The sequence below is a fragment of the Camarhynchus parvulus genome, chromosome 22, assembly GCF_901933205.1.
Source record: "Camarhynchus parvulus chromosome 22, STF_HiC, whole genome shotgun sequence".
In the NCBI taxonomy this organism is placed as follows: domain Eukaryota; kingdom Metazoa; phylum Chordata; class Aves; order Passeriformes; family Thraupidae; genus Camarhynchus; species Camarhynchus parvulus.
Window position 1 is genome coordinate 4,523,106 of NC_044592.1, and position 19,319 is coordinate 4,542,424.

At 52.9% G+C, this 19,319-nt stretch overlaps 1 protein-coding gene across 1 annotated transcript in view; it reads right to left on the minus strand.

Annotated features, from left to right (window-relative positions):
• Positions 1–214: 214 nt before the first annotated feature.
• The window catches only part of AAK1 (AP2 associated kinase 1), a 48,948-nt gene continuing 29,843 nt past the window's right edge, over positions 215–19,319 (minus strand). The window contains exons 8-22 of the mRNA XM_030964205.1: positions 18,184–18,316; positions 17,011–17,114; positions 16,032–16,111; positions 15,184–15,338; positions 14,832–15,102; positions 14,435–14,681; positions 13,805–14,019; positions 12,990–13,147; positions 12,348–12,455; positions 10,687–10,782; positions 6,821–6,922; positions 5,861–5,962; positions 4,885–4,995; positions 3,336–3,440; positions 215–2,250 (exon numbers count right to left, since the gene is read on the minus strand). Coding sequence (XP_030820065.1) covers positions 2,156–2,250; positions 3,336–3,440; positions 4,885–4,995; positions 5,861–5,962; positions 6,821–6,922; positions 10,687–10,782; positions 12,348–12,455; positions 12,990–13,147; positions 13,805–14,019; positions 14,435–14,681; positions 14,832–15,102; positions 15,184–15,338; positions 16,032–16,111; positions 17,011–17,114; positions 18,184–18,316 — 2,082 coding nt within the window. The 3' untranslated portion in view covers positions 215–2,155. The remainder of the gene's footprint in view (positions 2,251–3,335; positions 3,441–4,884; positions 4,996–5,860; positions 5,963–6,820; positions 6,923–10,686; positions 10,783–12,347; positions 12,456–12,989; positions 13,148–13,804; positions 14,020–14,434; positions 14,682–14,831; positions 15,103–15,183; positions 15,339–16,031; positions 16,112–17,010; positions 17,115–18,183; positions 18,317–19,319) is intronic.

Consider the following 19,319-nt stretch of genomic DNA (forward strand, 5'->3'; position numbering starts at 1 on the left):
AAACTCCTCAGTTCTGAGCACCAACCCAGAGCCGTGGGACACTCACAGTTTCTGGAGTTTAAAATGAATCCCCAATCTCCACTCAGCTCTCAATTCCATTCGCTCTGCAAGCACATGGTGAGTATTTCCTGATGAAGGAGGTCTAAGAACAGTCTCTAAAATATCAGATTTCCACCCACACCCAGGAACAGCTACTTGAAAAAGCAATAAAATAAACATTCACATCTGCTTATTTAATAGCATTATTAACAACCCAGTGCATTTGTCATTTTTTCCAGAACCCTTGAACAAGCGCCATTAGATTTAAAATCTTAAACATTCTTTAAAAGTACTTTAATTCACAGAAATCTTTGTTTCTAATATACAGTAGATGGTTACTTTTTAAAATCCATTCTCTTTTCATATAATCTCAGTATCTGACTATACAATAACTTTCTATCTATAGCATCTTCGTGTTTTCCAGTCCAGCTCGCCTGTGCTTTAGGAATATAAAACAAAAAAATAATAAAGTTCTATCCACAATTTTACTAAGGTCATTTCCATAGTTCTCATGTAAAGCTTCTCTTGGAAAGTGCAGTATACACATGTAATGATACAACACACGTAAGCAATACTTTTATTAGTAAGTGTAGGTTTTAAAAGAAGAGTAATGTAGAGACACAACCGATGGGAGCTCTATGTACAGAATTTGTTAAACTAAGTGTTGGGCTGGGGAGGAGATGGAGAGAGGAGAGGAGGAGTCACAAACGTGGGGTTCTTCCCTTCCCAGCGAGGTCAGCACAGACACATTCAGTCGCTCGCACTTTCGCACGGGGGAACTGCACTGCTACTGATACAGCTACGAACACAAACACGGGGAGCAGGAAGCTGGGGAGAATTCCACTACAGAGGAAGAGTCCTTCTGCTCAGAGAGGGCTTTCAAACACGAGATAGAAATCCCAGACTCGGTGGGAAGCCAAGGAGAACGAGCTGAGCGGATCCAGCTACGGACAAACCAAGCGAGGGGGGAGGAAAAGGGAGAACCCATCGAGTTGTAGCAGCACTGATTTCAAACCACCTGAACCCAGGGCATGCGTGGTCACAGAGACTGGGGTGGAGAGAGGCCCACAGGAATCTTTGTCTACTGAAACAATGGCTCCATACTGAACTGGGGTGCACTATAGCAGTTACAAGAGAAAATGGAGAACCCAGAACAGATACCAGATGCTTGACTAAAACCAGGATTAAAAATAGACAAACAGCCGTAGGACAATTTGTTTCATACACCATTTACAGTAGGTTGAGGGGAGTTTCTTTTTTTCCAGTCAAACACAGAAAAGAAGTCACAGAAAATACATCTGCTGCTGCCACAGCGCCCTTTTCACCCCAAAGAAGGTCAGTGAAACACTGGTCACAGCCATACTCACATGGATTTGGTTCAAAACCTTGTCACGCTTCACTTAGGGTCATTTCTGCAGCTTTAACAATCTGGTTTTTTCTTTTTCCTTTTCTCTTTTTTTTTCCTTTTCTCTGTTTTCCCTCCCCCAGGAAGTGCAGTTTGTTCCCAGCAGGATTGTCAAACAGCAAACCAAGAGCTGGGGGCAGCTGGAAAACTCTTCACGTGCACCATCACCAGAGTATGGCCGGGAGGAACCTGGGGCTTCCCCCTCCTCTGAAGCAATTCAGAGCCACCAGCCCTCCTGCCCCGTGCCCTGCAGCTCAGGGATGTCCCTGCCACTGTCCACTGGCCCCTGGCCCTGCCCAGCCGTGGGGAACAGAACCAGAGCAGCAGCAGAGCCCAAAGCACAAAGCACAGGCGGGGCTGCCCTGTTCACACCCTGCCCAGGGACAGCAGGCTGGGGCAGGGTCACAGAGCAGCCCCAGCTCCCTGAGCAGGGCCAGGGGGCTCTCAGGGGGCTCCCCTGGCCATGGCACAGGGCTCCACCAGCCTGAGAGACACCAGGCTACCTGGAGAGCTGAGCCAGAACCTTCCCCAGGCCACGGGAGGACAGGGAGAGAGGTGGGTGACTGTCTCCTGTTGGCAGAGTTTTCTCTCAATTAAAGGAGAAAAAAAGAAAAGAAAAAAAAAAGCCCCAAAGAAGCACAAGGAAGGAAACTCTTCTGGCAAGGAAACCGGAGGTGTGGGTACGTTACAGAAACTGCTACTGTGTCACTGCTACAGGTCTATGAGCTGATCCACCAGCAGCAGAGACCTGGCTATGTTGGGAAGACTGGACTCAGAGCTTCCACTGTTGTTTCTAGAATGCCCACCTGAAAGTGTGAGAGATAGGAATTCAGTATTGAGCAGGACACACACACACGCGACAGTTTCAGAAGTTCAAGATCAAGAAAGAAAGAAAAAAGTCAAAGCAAAACAGAGAATTTGCTCAAGCTCTTCTCATTATTTGTATCAGCACAGCAATGAATCCCCTGCTTGCTGTTTACCCTCTCCCCCCAAACCAAACCAGCAAATCCCTGCAAACCCATTCCTTCCACAAAGCTTATCCAGAACCCTGTCCTTGCCAAGGGATCTCTAAAACAAACTCAAGGACTCCCACAGCCCACAGAAAGGAAAGGCCAGAATTTTAAATCTCAAAATCTATTTTAGGAGCACCTTTGGGTGCTTTGAGCCACTTCCAGGAGAACTGGGCTATTGTGGGACTGGGAGTTGGATACTAAAGGAGAGACCCAGGGAATGGTTTGGGTTGGAAAGGACCTTGAAGCCCATTTGGTTCCAACCCCCCAGGGGGAGCCTGTCTTGGCCCAGCCCTGGGAGAAATCCCTGACTTCCAGAGGAGTTTGCAATGTCTGAACTGTTCCTAACCAGTGTCAGCCTCTGAAAGCCAAGACCAGTGCAGAGCAGGGTTCAGCACATTCCTGCTGAGACCAAAACTGGGAGTCAGGGAAGCCAAAAGGTTCTGTGACCAAACTGAAAAAAAAAAAAGGCAAAAAAGCCTTTAAAAAACCCACACAAAATAAAGTTCTGGATTTGTCTTTACACCTCCCCAAGTAATTACAAAATCCTTCCAGAGGGGTGACAGCAGAGAGGGGACCCAGCTCACTGATCCTTCCCTGCCTGCCCTGTCCCTGGGGAAGGAAAGCCTCAGCACAGCTGCTCTGATAACCCAGCAGTGCCTGCTCCTGGCAGGGACCTCCAGGGCATCTGGGGCCAGGATGCTGGAACGAGCAGCTGCCCACTCCCTGCCCCACAGGGCTCCTCAGGGACGTGGGACAGGGACCAGACTCCCATTTCACAGACTTGAACCATGTGCTGCAGCACCACTGCCCCAAAACTAATTTACAGATCCACTGCTTGTCCTTTTTCCTTCCCTTTTCACTCCCACATCCTGGCTTACCTTGTGAATTTTTGGATATCAACACTGGAATTGGGTCAAACTCATCTTCTGTCACTTTTTCAGAGCCCTCAGGAGCATCAAAGCCTGATATCAGGTTAGTATCTTCTGCAGCATAGAAGAGAAATAAGGGCAAAGAAGCAAAGACAGCAGAGAGGCTGGTTAGAATTGCAGAGGTGTTAGACATGTTTCTGTTTAATGTTTTCAGAGACAGCGTTTAGAAGCAGGAGTTTTATTTAAAAGGTGAAATGAAGTTGGTAAGTCTGGGCAGGAAAGAAGAGAGGCAATGAAACACAGAAGTGCAGGGGATCAAAGCAAACCAAGCAGGACCTGAGCAGTCTGAGGGCTCAGCTGGAAGCTGTGGCAGAGCCTGGGTGAGCTCCCAGGGACTGAAGGCGCTCTTGGTGTGAGAGCTCAGGCTGGCTCTCATGCACAGGGACAGGAAAAGGGCTGGGGAACAAAACAAACCACAGCAGAAATTCCAGCCATCTACCTGAGATAAACTCCTGAGCTTTACCTGAGCAATAAAACAAGAAGGGCAACATGAAGTCCGATTTCCAAGGAGTTTACCTGCCTGGAGAGTGCCCAGATGCTGTGAGAGGCTTTCCAGAGGCCCCTAGGGCAGTTCTGGGAGATAATTCCAGTGATTCAAACCACATCAGCTGCAGCTCAACACGTGGGAGAGGCAATTCCAACCCTCTCCAGAGAGGAGATGATTTATCCACCTCATCAGGCAATTATGTGTTTTCAGAGCCTCTCAAACTCCCTGGGCATCACTCCTTGTTCCTTCAGACACCTCAAATACCCTCCCAAATCTGCTCCTCAGCTCCTGTGTGAATGTTCCTGAAAGCCCAGCAAGGACACATGAACCCAGTGAACAGTTTTCGTGAACAGAACATCCCTGTCTGACTCCTGCTGGGAATAAAAGATTTCCACCCAAAGCTGACCAAGACTGAACGGGTCTGGGGAGAGGTGAGGCAAGAAAGCACTTGTGCAACTGCTCTGTGCTCTGGGGGATCAGACACAGGCAAAACAACCCTGAGGGAACCCCCTGGCCTTCCCCTTAGGCTCCCACTCATGTTTGCTGTGACACCACAGCTGGACTCAAGAACTTCTCCTGATAAGGACAACATTCTCTAGGGCTGGAAGAGCTCATCTGCCTGGGATGCTACTCCAAAAACCACAGAATATTCCTTTTGTTCCAAAACCTTGTGCCAGATGATTATCAGGCTCCCTTCTGGAATTAATAATGCAGAAAACCCCACCAGTCTCAAATGCCACGTGGAAAAAGCAAACCCAGAGTGCATTCAGTGAGGAAGGGCTGCACACAGAGCCCACCCCCATGGAAAACAACACCACTCTGCACAAACTCTGTCTTTACAGCCAAACTGAATAACTGGGGTTTTTTCCCCCTTAGTACATCAGTGCACATTCCAAGTTTGAGCAGCTTGGGAAGAAAACAGAGCAGTGGCCTGGGGACAGTAAAGCACCAGAACAGGTCAGAGCAGCTGTGCCTGTGAAGCAGAGGGCCAGGGCTGAGAGCAGAGTTTACCTTTGTGAGGCTGAGCTGCGAAAGCTACAGGAGCAAACTCATCCAGGAGGTCAGCAGCAGGGTTAGAGAGCAGAGAACAGTCAAGCAGAGAGTCTTCCCCAGTGAGAGAGTCTGGATCCAGGTGAGCATCCCAGGGTGGCATTGGACAGGACACAAACAGCGTTAAACTCTGCTTGCCACATCCCCCTCACCCACAGGCAGGGTGGGAGCACAGCTTTGCTGCAAAGCCAGCCCAGAAACTGCCCTGCTCGTGATGGAGGAGATCCCACTGCCCCCAGTGAGGGCACAGAGCCCCAGCAGCTCCAGCAGGGCTCTCTGTGCCTCTGGGGCTGAGCAGGGAAATCCCACAGGGCCAGGAGAACCCCACAGAGCCAGGAGAATCCCACAGGGCCAGGAGAATCCCACAGGGCCAGGAGAATCCCACAGGGCCAGGTAAAAGGGCACAGGGAGGAGCTGCAGGCCCAGGGCACTCCCAGCAGACGCCTCTGAGAAGAGCTCGAGCCATTTGCTGTGGGAAGGGGCCCAACCAAGGCTGCACAAGGAGAAAGGGCCAGGAGCTGCTTTGTGCCCCCTGGGACAAACCAGGGACTGCTCCTGAGCTCCGAACCCCTTCATGGAGCACTGCAGCAGCACCTCCAGCTCTGGGAGGGGGGGCTCAGGGAACACCACCACAGAATCTCCTGAGAGGGAAGGCACCCACAGGGATCAGAGCCCAGCCCTGGCCCTGCACAGACACCCCAAATCCCCACCCTGGGCATCCCCAGCAGCTGTGCAAGGGCTCCTGAGCTCTGGCAGCCCCTGGGCCATTCCCTGGGAACCTGGGCAGTGCCAGCACGCTCAGGGGAAGAACCTTCTCCATTCCCACAAGGAGAGGAGGAAGCCCAGAGCAGTCCCTGGGCAGCCCCAGGTGGCAGAGCAGCCCCTGAGGATCAGCCAGAGCTCCTGAGGAGCACCCCCAGCCCCGGGCCTGACCAACCTGTCCTGTTGGAGGCCACAGAGTCGCTGTGGGACACGAGGCGCTGCGCCAGGGGGGCCTCCAGCCCCGGGATCAGGCTCTCCACAGCCACGGCAGCTTGGCCTTGCCACGGGCACAGCAGCCACAGGTTAGTGTGCAAGGAAAAGCAGAAGGAGGAAACTGAGGCAGGAGTTGTCTGAATCCTTTACTGACCTGCAGTGAGCGTCAGCTCAAGGGTTTGGTTGGTTTTGAAGCCTGGGTTCAGCTTTTATTTGTTTTGATTTGTACAAGCCCAATTTGAAATACCCCAGAGTGCAACAGCAGGCTGCTAACACCTGCCAGGAAGGAAATATCCACAAGATCCTGGTCCAGCAAAAGGAAAGCAGTGACCACTGGAGTCCCTTTGCATTCAGAGTAACTGATCATTAAAATTCAGACAACTGCCAGAAACTGCCACAGCAGAAGTTTTGGTGTTACAGGGAGTGATGTCCTTCCTTCCTTTCTGTCAGAGCCACAGGTCACCCCCACCCCACAGCAGCAGCTGATGGCCACAGCCTGCACTCCCTGTCTGCAGGGCACCTGGCAAGGAAAACCCAATTCTGCAGCAGCCCAGAGCCCTGACCTGCCTGGGGCTGCTGCTGCCCACCTTCACCCCCAGCACTCCCAGCTCCAGGGAACCCTCCCCTTCCTCCTCATCCTGCTGAGAACCACGGGCACAGCCCAGTGCCTGGGCCACGGCCAAACACCAACTCCTGACCACAGATAAAGGCATTTCTGCCATCCTCAATCAGCAATTCCCTTCTCCTCCCAAGAGAGCACCCAAGGCCCAGCAGAGCAGAGCGGCCACCGAGTCCCCCCTGCTCAGTGCCCACCCCAGGGGGAAAAGGCAGCTGAGGCTCAGCACCATCCAGGGGCTGCTCTGGAGCCAGGGGAGCATGCAGGGGGCACGGGGGGCACAGGGGGGCACGGGGGGGCAGTTACCATTGGCAGGGTCTGCCGTGCTGCCGAAGGGGTCAGCCAGAGGCAGCAGCTCGGGCAGCAGCAGCGCAGGCTCGGGAGATTTGAGGCCCTCAATCAGTTTTTCTGGGGCAAGCAGGAAAAAGGAGGAAAGGAGGCAACAGTGAGAAAAGCAGAAGAAAGAAGAAGACACCATTAATCAGGAGCTCAGCTCAGGGCTCAGGGCTGGCTGTGCTGCGTGTGAGCCCCAGAGCAGCACCTGCACCACGGGTGGGAAATGGCTGCAGCACAGAGCCCTGCAGGGGAGCTGTGAGAGCTCTGAACAGAGCCCTGCGTGCCCTGGGCTGCAGAATCAGAGCCCTGAACAGAGCCTGAGTGCCCTGGGCTGCAGGGGAGCTGTGAGAGCTCTGAACAGAGCCTGAGTGCCCTGGGCTGCAGGGGAGCTGTGAGAGCTCAGCCACCCCTGCCATGGCAGGGACACCAATGTCCACCCTGGCCCTGGGCACTGCCAGGGATGCAGGGCAGCCACAGCTGCTCTGTGCCAGGGCCTCACCTGGTTCACTGCAAAGATTCTCTTTAACCTAAACCCCACTTCCTTCAGCTCAGCTTTTCCTTCAGAGCCTTTCCCAGCACATGCACACACCTGATGGAGTTTGCTCAGTCAGTTTGCTCAGACTTTGCACCTGCAGCCTCCACTGCCACACTCTGCTGCCATGCTGGTTTCACTGCGGCCCACACATCCCTCCAGCCACAAACACTCAGAAAGCGTTTTAGGAAACACCAGAGTTAGGAAAAAACACCAATCAAGGTAATATCAATAATATCAACACCAAAAATACCAACCAAGAGATGAGAGAGGCAAAGGGGCTGGGGTTAGAGCAGGCTATTAGAAAGAACTCCTGAAAAGCTGCAAGTTAAAAGGGAGCAGAGGGCAGAGCTGTGTGCCAGGGTGAGGACACAGTGCCCGGCAGGCACGAGGGGCACACACAGGGCTGGTACTCACTGCAGGGCCGGCACCCACTGCAGGGCTGCCCTGGGCAGCACACCCAGCTCAGCAGAGCACACAGCAGAGTCCTTTCCTCTGGGGGGCAGCTGGGAGAGAGAGACACGGATGTGAAAATCCTGCCAGGGCAGGGCTGGGAGGGCACCAAGCTGGGCAGGGACCTGGCACTGCCCAGGAGCTCTGCCATGCACTGATGGAGCTGGAGCAGGTAGAACAGCCCTGCCTGGTGCTCAGGCCAGGGAAGGCTCTGCACCCCCTCTGGCCTGGGGAAGTGGGGCTGGGTCTCACACCACACGGGCAGGAAGAGAAGGGGATAAAGGGAAATGGAATCAGGGCTCTGCAAACACCATGGGGCAACAGGACAACACTCAGCAGCTGTGGATGTGGCACCCTGCTCAGAGAGACAAAGCTAAAAACGCCTTCCCAGAACTGGCCTGGGAGACTTGAGGGAGCTGGAGATAAACAATGATAGCCAATGATGATAAACAACCTGCAGGTGTTGTTTTCCTAATATCTGTTTTCTTGTTATTCCCAAAGATGATTTACAAATGGGCATCTTGTTAATTCTTCAATCAGGTGAAGTGCATTGAGTAAATGACCAATCATATTGTTAATTATTGTTTCCGGTGAAATGCATTGAGTAAGTGACCAATCAGGCCCACCTGTATCAAACCAGTGTACAAAAGAAGCACTTCAGTGCACACTGAGGCATTTAGGCATTCTGACAACTCTGTGTCATTTGTTTTTAAACAGTGACAAACAGTGGCTCCTTAAGAGAGCAAAACAAGCAATTTTAGGTTCACATCCAAGACCTCAAATATTTGTAAAACAGTAAATTCTCCCCCCTAAGATCAAACTGAAAGCCCAGGCAGAAGAACACTGGATGCTCTTTACAGTCATTTAGCTGGATTCTCATGGTCTGCTGGCTTTGTGGCTTTAAATCATCACACCCCACCTTGTCCTCCCAGCAAATACAGCAATAAATCCATCAGGTTCCCACATGAGCAGTTGCCCTTTTGCATCTCCCCAGCTCAAGATGCAAACTCAGATCATTAGTGCACACCCACAGCTGCTGTGCTTGCCTAATTGAGCATGTGCAATTACTTTATCTCAATGTGTCATCGTGGTGCAAATAAATCCTCAGCAGCAATACAGTTGTTTATTACAGCTGCTCTAAACACCCGGGCAGAGCTGGGCACCCGGTTATCTTCCCAGAATTTATGGGCCTGGAGCAGAGTTATGGTGGTTAAAAACATCTCACCCTGTGTTTTGTTCCCAGAAAAATAAAATACCCTCCCTACATCAGTCAGTGACCCAGAGAGAGTTCCCTGACCAACAGCCCAGGATCAGTCACTGCTGAAGCCTGAAATAAGCTCATTAAGAACAACTTGGCTCATTTTCCTGCACATACACAAGGAAATATGTTTTCAGCATGAATATTTAATTCTCCCTTGTTTTAACAGATGTTTTGCCATATTTTTACATCCCTCTTGCCAGCTCCTCTTCCTAGTTACAGTTCCACTAAGAATTGCAGCCATTACACAGGGAGGAGGAGGAGGAGGAGGAGGAAGGACACACTGACACCACCCCTGTGCCTCGGCAAAGCCTGACAGGCACTCAGGTGATGCCACCTGCACCTCCAGCTGCCAAGGGCACGAGGTTGGAGGCCTGAGCTGAGCTTTAGCCAGGTGAAAACCTGAGCTCAAACCCAGGATTTTGATCCTTTCTGCTGAATTTACAAACAGACCCTCTCGGTTTCCAAGCCAAAGACTGCTCTGCAGCCCCAGTCCTTGGAAATATTCATGAGGCCTCAGGTTTTACTTTAAAAAGAACAAACACATGAAATTGTCTTTTTTGGGTCCTCCAAAGCAGCAGTGACCCAGAGCTGGGCTAAGGATGAGGATGGGAGCTGCAGTTGTGCTCTGGGGCTCACACTGGGCCCTGCCTCACACCTTCACAGAGAGGCTGCAAGATAAAAACATCCCCACATTCCAAATCCCACTGATTTGCAAATAAGCTCCTAAGCACTTACATAATCTGTGCTAAAAAGTGTTGGCTGCTGCAGTCAGAACTGTGCACAGAAAAGGCTCAGAAGCAGCACTGCAAAGTAAATGAAATAGCACCAACTGCACTGGAAAACCTTGCCAAATCAGAAAAGGTCACATGGAACTTGTGCTTCTCAAGATGCTCAGATTTGCAACAGACTTTGGAAGCCAAAGAAACACTGACTCTTAGAGGAAAGAAAGATTAACAATAACAAAACCTACAATTTCATGGTTGGAAGCCATTTGAAAACAGCTTAAGTCAGAAGTAGGTAATTAATCACCTGGGGATTATTTCTCATAGGATCTTGGACTGGTTTGTGTTGAAAGGGACCTTAAAGTCTATCCCATCATCATTCCATCCCACCCCTGCCATGGCAGAGACACCTCCCACTGTTCCAGGGTGTCCCAGTGTCCAGCCTGGCCTTGGGCACTGCCAGGGATGCAGGGGCAGCCCCAGCTGCTCTGGGCACAATTCCCAATTCCCAGTATGCCATCCAGCCCTGCCCTCTGGCACTGGGAGCCATTCCCTGGGTCCTGTCCCTCCATCCATTTTGTCCCCAGCTCTCCTGGAGCCTCCTCTGCTCCCGACTGAACAACTCCAGCTCCCAGCTTTCCCTCGCAGGAGAGGTGCTCCAGCCCTCCCATCACTTTTGGGATGCTGAGCCCCTGAAGACACCCACCCACACTTCTGAGATCAGCCCAGGCCCTGCCATGAAAACCACCGCCAGTGCAGAGAGCCCAGCAGAGCCCAGGATTTCAGGTGTGCCTGACCAGAAGCAGAAGATCCGGAGGCCAGAACAAAGGGCAGGACTCTGCCCCCTCCTCCCCCCAGCTCGGGTTACCTGGGGTGTCGGATAACGGGAGAGGAATGAAAGGATCAGGCACGGTCAGCAGAGGAGGGCTAGAGTCCAAACCCAGAATGTCTTTCGTTTTTTCAGCTGGTAGAGAAGAGGAAAGGAAAAGAAAAGAAAAGGCAGAGTGAACAGAGAAAAGGAGAAAGCACTGAACAAAACCCCAGCACAGGCACAGCCACACACAGGCACACTCTGACCAAGTGTGCTACTAAAAAGAATAAAAACCCAAACAAAACTACTGTTCCCATGCAGCTCTCCAACACAGTTTGACCCACAGATCTCAGAACATTCCCTGGCAGGGAGGAACTGTTATCTGCCTTCACAGCAGCACAACAGGTGAAAGGTTTCACAAAGGACACACAGTCTGCAATAAAATCTGCAGCACTGTGCAGCAGCCAGGCTGGGACAGGCTCCTGTCTCTGAGGAAAGAAAGAGAAGGGCTGAAGTGCCCAGCCCAGCACCAAGATTCCCAAGGTACCTTCCTATGCCAAGCCCCAGGACTGGGAAGCCAAGGGGCACATTCTGAAGACAGACACTGCAGGAACTGACCGTGGTACAGCAACCACAGAGCCCAGGGCACACAGATGCTCCTCGGGCTTTGCAGAAGGTGCTTTGCAGCTCAACGCGGAGCTGCTGCTGCTCAGCATCACCCACAAAGGCTGATGGAACACCAGAAACTGCTCACAGCTGGACAAACCCAGAAAGCAACTCCCTAGGAGCACTCCTGTGTCAGGGACTTCAACTCCTTAACTCTCTGGTAAGAACCAACACACCAGGCTCAGTTATAAGCTCCCCTGAAACTCCTTTTATAAATAGAAATAAGCACAAATGGATTTGTCACTCCTTGCCCCACAAAGGATTCTTCAGCCTCTGCCCAGACTCCTCTCACAAGAGCTGTTTTGTTCCTGTGGGGAGGGACCAGCCAGGAGCATTTGTCACCAGGGGAGGATCCCTGGCTTCTGGAGCTCCTGGAGCAGCTTCCCACCTCTGCTTGGCAGTCTGAGCTGCCCCCAGTGAGAACCAGAACTGAGCAGCAGCACTCACCAAGGGTGTCTGGCACAGAAGGGCTGCTCACAGCAAAACCCTGGGACACAAGGACCAAAGGAGAAGCAGACAAGGTCCCACGGGCAGAGAAACTCCTCAGACCAGCCAAGGTGGAGCCACACAGCCCAGCCAGGGCAGAAATTACTGCCTTCATCACTCCACGTGTCAGTTATGGGGCTGTGCTCTCCTCCAAGGGCTTTCCCTGCTCACTCACCCCTGCTCCCCTCCTCACTCTGCAGCAGAGGTGTTGTCCTTGTTCCTCTGCTCCTGCAGAGAGAGCAGCAGGTCTGACCAACACCTCCCAGCCACCTCCCTCACTGCACGTGGCAGGTTCTACTCCTTGTTATGAGCTCCATGGAACTTCCACACACTAAGAAGCTTCCTTGGGAACTCAGGGCTCAGTTTCTTCCCTCACCACAAGCCCCACCTCTGCCTCCACACAGTCTCTGCCACCCAGCTGTGACATTCCCTCCTCTCCTGAAGTGCCAGCCCCATTCCTGCAGCTCTCAGTGCTCATACACTCAGTTTGTAGCAGTTTTCCTTCCCTTTCAAAGAGGTTCTGGCCAGGAGCTGCCCTCCCTTGCTGTCCACGCTCCCAGACTCACCTGGCCCAGCAGGGAAGGAGGAGCCACCGAAGGCATCTGCAGGGGCTGCGGGCTGGAACCCTGGCAGCAGGTTCTCTGTGGAGCTGCCTGCCTTTTCTGGAGCTTTCCCTGCAAAGCACACCCAGAGTTAGGGGGAAACCTTGATTCTGAAACTTCTACTCCTCTATTCTATTCTGAAATAGGCTGCTCATCTGTATTTCCAGGACACTGTTACACAAGTGAATCAAGGCCCTCGCTGCAAATCCCAGCTTGCAGATGAAGCAGAGGTTAAACTGCAGCTCCCACAGGTGCCTGAGTACCAGTCAAAGCAGATGGTACTTCTGCCTTGGAGGCACCACTGAACTGCAAACAGAAAGCACTTGGAAGGATTTAGCCAGAGGACTGTAACCATATGGGGCACCCGAGCAGTGCCTGCCCAAACCATCCCCAATCCCCTGTGCAAAACCATCCCCAATCCCTGAGCAGTCCTGCCCAAAACCATCCCCAATCCCTGAGCAGTGCCTGCCCAAACCATCCCCAATCCCTGAGCAGTGCCTGCCCAAAACCATCCCCAATCCCCGAGCGTCCTGCCCAAAAGCATCCCCACCCCATGGCACCTTCCCTTCCAGAGCAGGCAGGTGTTACAGCACCCCAGGCACCCACCGTCCCCCAGCTTGGCAAAGTCCTTGTTCAGCAGCTCCTCAGCTGTCAGCTTGGAGAAGTTGTCATCATCAAAGGGGTTCCACGTGGACACGTCAGGGGGGTTGTAGACGTTCTGCTGCGAGGTCCTTGGCGAGCCCGAGGGCGTGGTGGAAGCAGATCTGGATGGGATCACCCCAAACAAGAGCCATTAACCCGTCTGCAACCCCCTGGCCAGCACCATCAGCTGGTCCAAGCCACTACACTCTAACGACTTCTAATGGCTACACTCTAATGACTTCCCAGTTAAAACATGCAGTGTAAGTTACTGCAGTCCCTGCTCAGAAGCCTGGGAGGACTGAGGCTGAGCACCAACATCTCAGGGGTTAAAACCAACAGGCAAGAGGCTTCTTGCCCGCAGACACTGTAAAAGTGACCTAGCAAATACTCCTAGGGAATCAGAGCTCCACTAAGCTCTCCAAGACCATCAAGCCCAACCTTCAGGAAGTGCTGGTGTCAAGCAGTGAGACTGAAGTGCACACCAGGCCTGTGGCTGAAAGGACACTGCTTTTTGGGAGTCAGAGAAGGCCCTGGTCACCCAAAGCTTTTTGGGAGCTCAGACAGCTCATGAGGGGCAAAAACTATTCAGCACTTCCTGCCCCGAGCCCTAAATTGAGACTTGAAGGCAAAGACTCACTCCAAGTTTTGTGTCTACCTCCATTCAGAGCTTTGCATCCAACACATCCCAGAGCCTGACCCAGCCTTCACTCCACACCCCACACGGGGCCCTGGCACCTACTCAGACATGTTGGGGCTGAGCCCCAGGCCCTGGCACCTACTTGGACTTGTTGAGGCTGGCCTCAGCAGCTGCAGCCTGCAGCAGCTGGGTGGATTTGCTGGCGGGCACGCCGAACACGGCGCTGTGGGTGACGTCGCTGAGGATGCGGCGGTGCCCCGCGCGCTGCGCCTTGGGCGATGAGGGCGGCGTCAGGGAGCCCAGCTTCTGCCCCTGAGCCTGCTGCTGCTGCTGCTGCCTCTGAGCCTGCACCTGCGCCTGCCAGGGGAGGAAAGCACAGGGACCTCGATTAGAATGGCAGCCATGGGGAGAAAACAGCTCCTGGTGGAGCACACAGTGTCCCAGTCATGGACTGGGGAGAAAACAGCTCCTGGTGGAGCACACAGTGTCCCAGTCATGGACTGGGAATGGTCTGGAGAGGAAAAACCAGACAAACAAAGGGATTTGTTGCTCTGCAGTGTTTCAGCATTACTGCACAGGCAGAATCTCTCCCCTTTCTGTGGTGCAGCTCTGGAGGTAAAACCTCCATTAGGACTTGGCAAAGGCTGGCTGGGCTCAAACCTGCTCAGGGGTAGAGAGGCTGATCCAGAGCAGAGGAGGAAAGGCTCAGACCAGCACTCAGGAGCTGGCAGAGGAGCATTTGTACCCAAGTCCCAGTGCCCCAAGGTCTCACCCCCTGCTCCTGCGGCTGTGCTGGGGGTGCTGAGCCAGGCTGGGCCTGGGGCTGCTGCTTCTGCTGAGCTGCTGCTGCTGCTGCTGTGGTCTTCTGCTGCATAGCTGCCTGCTGGGCCAGCAGCTGCTGCTGCTGCTGCTGCTGGTAGTAGTTCTGCATCAGCTGCTGCTGCTGTGCGGGCGCTCCTTGCTGCACCACTGGGAACTGGGAAACAATTGCTGGTTGAGAGCTTGGAGGTGTGGAAGACCTACAGCAAATCCTACTGGAGGACTGGGGACACAGAGGAAACGCCTAAAAGCTGCACCCATTCCCTCCAAAAGAGCAGGAAACACACAGCTACAGCCCTGCAGACACAGATGTGATGAACCTGGTGCACACACCCACCTGCTGAGCCTGCATCATCTGCTGCTGCTGCTGCTGCTGCTGCTGCTGGAAGAAGGCAGCCTGCTGCTGCTGCTGCTGCTGCTGCTGCAAGAGCTGCTGCTTCAGGAAAAGCTGCTGCTGCTGATGCTGAGGGGTGGCCTGGGGCTGTGTGGAGGGCACCTGGGGCTGTGCCTGGGGCGCTGCTGCTGGCTTGGCCTGGGGCTGGGCTGGAGGCTGCTGGGGGGCTGCTTTAGCCTGGGGGGTGCTGGAGGGCTGGGCACTGCCCAGGGCAGCCGGGCCTGCAGCTGGCACAAGAACCCAAAGGCAGGGTTAGGTCAGTGCCTGAGGCACACAGGGAGCAGGGAGCACACAGACACATCGCTCACCCTGGGGCTGAATGGCTGCCTGGGCTGTGGCTCTCTTCCTGGGCGTCAGGGCTGGCTGGATGGGCAGAATGCCAGGGTTGGGCTGGGTCTGTCCTGCTTTAGGTCTCTGCCGGGGTGCTATGGACGTTTCTGTCGTGGGGATGGGGTCTGTGAGCCTGTGAAGGAGGGAGGAGAAGGAAGGGCAGTGAGCACAGCCTGTGAGCTGGGCAGCAGGTGCACAGAACAGGGGTAAACACTCACCCACACCCCAGCTGGGTGTGAGTGACAAAGGTGAAACACTCGTGGGCGCCCAGGCACAGTAAAAGCTCCTGCATGCATTCACCACAATTAATCCAACACCATTGTTCTGACTTCTCTGCCAGTCGTGGCATCCTCTGCTGGTGGACAGCTGGGACTTGTCAAAACCACTCAACTTATATCCAACTATTTCCTACAACAGATTGCTTGAAACCACCCAGACTTCTGAATGAGCACATGAAGGACACCAATCAGCTCATGGGCAGCTGGTACCTTCGGGCAGAGTTGTCTGAACTGCCATCTTTAGATGCACTTTAACTTTGGTACACCCACCCCAGAATCAGGCCACTGAACTCTCCTGATCTCTGCTCAGTGCTTACTGAGCTCCAAAAATGCACAGCAAGAGAGAGGAGCAGCCATGCCCCCAGCCTTCTGTGCTTTGGAGATACCAAACTGATAACTAATGAACCTGATATCAGATTGTTTCTGAGTCAGGGAGAATACCTTGGCAACTGAAGTCCCCAAGGAAGCAGCTAAATCCACCTGGGCTAATAAACAGCAGAGACAACAGGCAACAAAAGAGGGAGCAAAAAGCAGGTGGGGTTGGTTACCTGGCCTTTGGTTGACTCTTCTTTGCAGCAGCTTCACTTGCTTTAACTGGGTCTGGGAGTTTAGCAGGGATTGGAGAGTTCTGCAGATCCCAAAAACGCCCAATTTGGTATTTTCAGGGCAGAAAACAGAGTCAGAAATAATGTGCAAAAACATCACAATAAAACAGAGAGAACTGTGGATTCCCAAAGCAATTACTCCTCATGGGGACACATAACAAACACCAGCAAAGAAGGTTCATGTCATGGGGAGACAGGAGTTTGAGGAGTCTTTACAGGGGAAGGAAAGAGGGCTCAGCTTTTTGACCACTGAACATGGAATATGAACACAAAGCTCCACTGCACAAGCTGGGCATTTTTAAAAGACAACCAGGGGACAGCAGTGACAAAAGTTATTAATAAAACACAGGCATAATAGAACCCAAACTACCTCTTATAACCATAAAAGCACCTTAAATAGGGAAAAACCCTAATTTCTATTTATGAAAAAACAACAAAATAAAATGTCTGTCACAGTGTCCATAACAACATAAGAAAATAATTGTCCACTGCATTTTTCAGCTGAAGTCTCTGAAGACACACCAAGAAGGGGCAGATGGCTGTGTAAGGGCTGATGAAGTCCAAATGCCAAGTCCCAGAACTGCTGCTCAAACCCAAGTGCAGGCCAAATTACACATGCTATGATGAGAGTGCCTGGAAATCAAATTGCTTTCCCAAGCACGGCCTAATTTTCCATGTTCACATGCACAAGATCTCTTGGTTGGCCTCACTCTGGTGACTGGGTGAGGAGGTAAATCAAGGACAAACAGAATGAGAAACTCTGGTTTCTGACCCAAAAAATCCAAACCAAACCGTGCTGTTACAAACAAGACCCTCCTGATTAGAGGACTGGGGACCAACCAACAGGACAGAGGCAAATGCTCAGTGCTCATCAGCTGCCCCCAGCCCCTCCCAGAGCCCCCTCAGGCCACCCCCTGCTCACCTGGACATTCTGCACTGGGCAGTCCTTCTTGGCCAGCTTGAATGCAAAGTAGGAGACCTGGTAAATGTCAGGTCTCTTATCAGGGTCTGGCTCGAGCATGTACCCTTGAAGAGATGGAGATGCAGAGATCAGAGCAGCAGCACACACACACAGAGGGCAGCACATCATTGGTGCAACACAGGAATTTTCTGTGCTGAGGGTGGGCAGCCCTGGCTGCTCCTGGAGCCCTGGGAGTGTCCAGGACAGGTTGTAGCAACCTGGGACAGTGGGAGGTGTCCCTGCCATGGCAGGAGTGGCACTGGATGGGCTTTAAGGTCCCTCCAACCCACCCAACTCCACATTTGGTACACCCAGGAGCTAACAGAGTCCTGCCTCCCTCAGAGCAGTGCAGGCTGAGCAGGGCTGTGGGCTCAGCTGGAACAGGGCACGACAGCCAGCATGGGCCAGGACACATCTTCCACCAGAGCTGGGAGCCCCAAGGCTCTGGGGCAGGGAGGGGAAATGCTGCCTGGCCAGGGAACAGGGAACAGCACTGGGTGGGACAGGGCACTTCAGATGAAGCACAGGAAAGGGGCTGATCCTGGAGTGCCAGCAGGGCAGGGAGACAGGGCAGCCACAGGCACCACTGCAGACAGCCCACAGCAGCAAGGAAAATACCAGCCTGCTCTGCAAACACATCCAACTCTGTGTGAGTCAAGACTGTGGCTATGGAAAGGAAAAAGTCAAAAGCTGTGCTGGAAACAAGAGAGCTGCCCCAGCTTTGCCAAGAGTAGTGCATTGTACACTTAATTACACATTCACTCTAGTCACTGGGATATTTATAAATCATTTCAGTTCTGTTTCCCAGTTCACAGGAGATGAATTCTTATCACTAGCCTAAGTCACTGTGGTCTTTTCAGTTCCTTATCCAAACAGATTTATGACAGCAGAAATACGTTTCTGCATAAATGGGCTGATTGTGCAAGCTCCTGCAGGACTCACACCGAACAGCTGCGTGTGCTCCTGCCCCTGCACTGAGCTCACTCCAGCCTGGCCAGACTGAAATCTCTGCCATGATCACTCCCAAAGCAGCCCAAGATCCCTTTAACCCCGCTGTGTGCAGGGAAGCCTCAGGAAAGGAGAGAGCTCCTGGTTTGGGGCAGGGCGCAGGAGCAGAGCCCTGCGGACACTCACGGATGAGGCAGTGCATGTCCTGGGAGTGCCTGGAGTTGTCTGGGATGGTGAAGTTGCCATCACAAATGGCCACCTGGCTCTCCCCAAAGGGCAAGGTGAAGTAGCACAGCTTGTACAGCAAACAGCCCAGGGCCTGCAGAGAGAGAACAGGGCAGGGATTCACCACGCTGAGCACGGCAGGATCCTGCTGCTGCCAGGCCTGCCCAGCACCCTGTGAGGGACCTGGGACAGCCTCAGCTGCAGGGGAAGATCAACAGGCAGAGCTCTCCTCCATCAGACTCTGGTCTGGGGGATTGTTCATCATCACACGACCCTGAGTGTCACTGAACAGGCAAAGCCTTTCTGCCACGCACTGGGAGGAAAGAGCAAAGCAACAGCACAAATAAATGGCAACCATCATCATTAATACATCCATTGTGACAAAGAGAAACCCAAACTGTTTCCAACATTAAGTCCAAACAACCTTTCAGCTGCTATAAATAAATGCCAGGGAAGTACAGCTCATTCTGCAGGCTGCCAGGTTCTGCCACCCTTCCCTCTACTGCCACGCTGCTTTTGGCACCAAGAACCACCACCTATTGCAAAAGAAAACTGTTTTTGCACAAAGAGCTAATTATGAAACACTCCCACCACCTCAGAGCGGGGAGCAGGAAACATTTCCTAATCCTAAGAAACTCACCATCAGCTCATCTCTTTTGTCACAGGATTTCACAATGAAATTGCAGGCTGGCTTAAAACAACCTCGGTAAGATTTCAGGGAAAGGGAGGTTTCCAGCAGGACAAGCACGCGAACAGGGCTGGAAGCTGAGGCCCCACCACCACACACTGCTCTGGACACACTCCAAGTGTCACTGGAACCCAACTCCTGCCATGCCAGGAAGAGCAGAGCCTTTGGATCTCCCCTCTCCACACTACCCCAGGAAGGAGTGCAAATCCTGGTTCTGCTCTGGCTGCCTTTGGGGCCTGTCCTTTCCCCCTGGCACAGCTGTGACCTCCAGGCCAGCGACCCTGCCCAGTGCAGGGCTGACCCCACAGACCCCTGGTTCAAGCTGCTCACTGAGGGGACTTTCAGGAGATGTCACACCAGCAAATCTCCCTCTTGTAGAGGCTGAACACTTGAACATACATCAAAACTC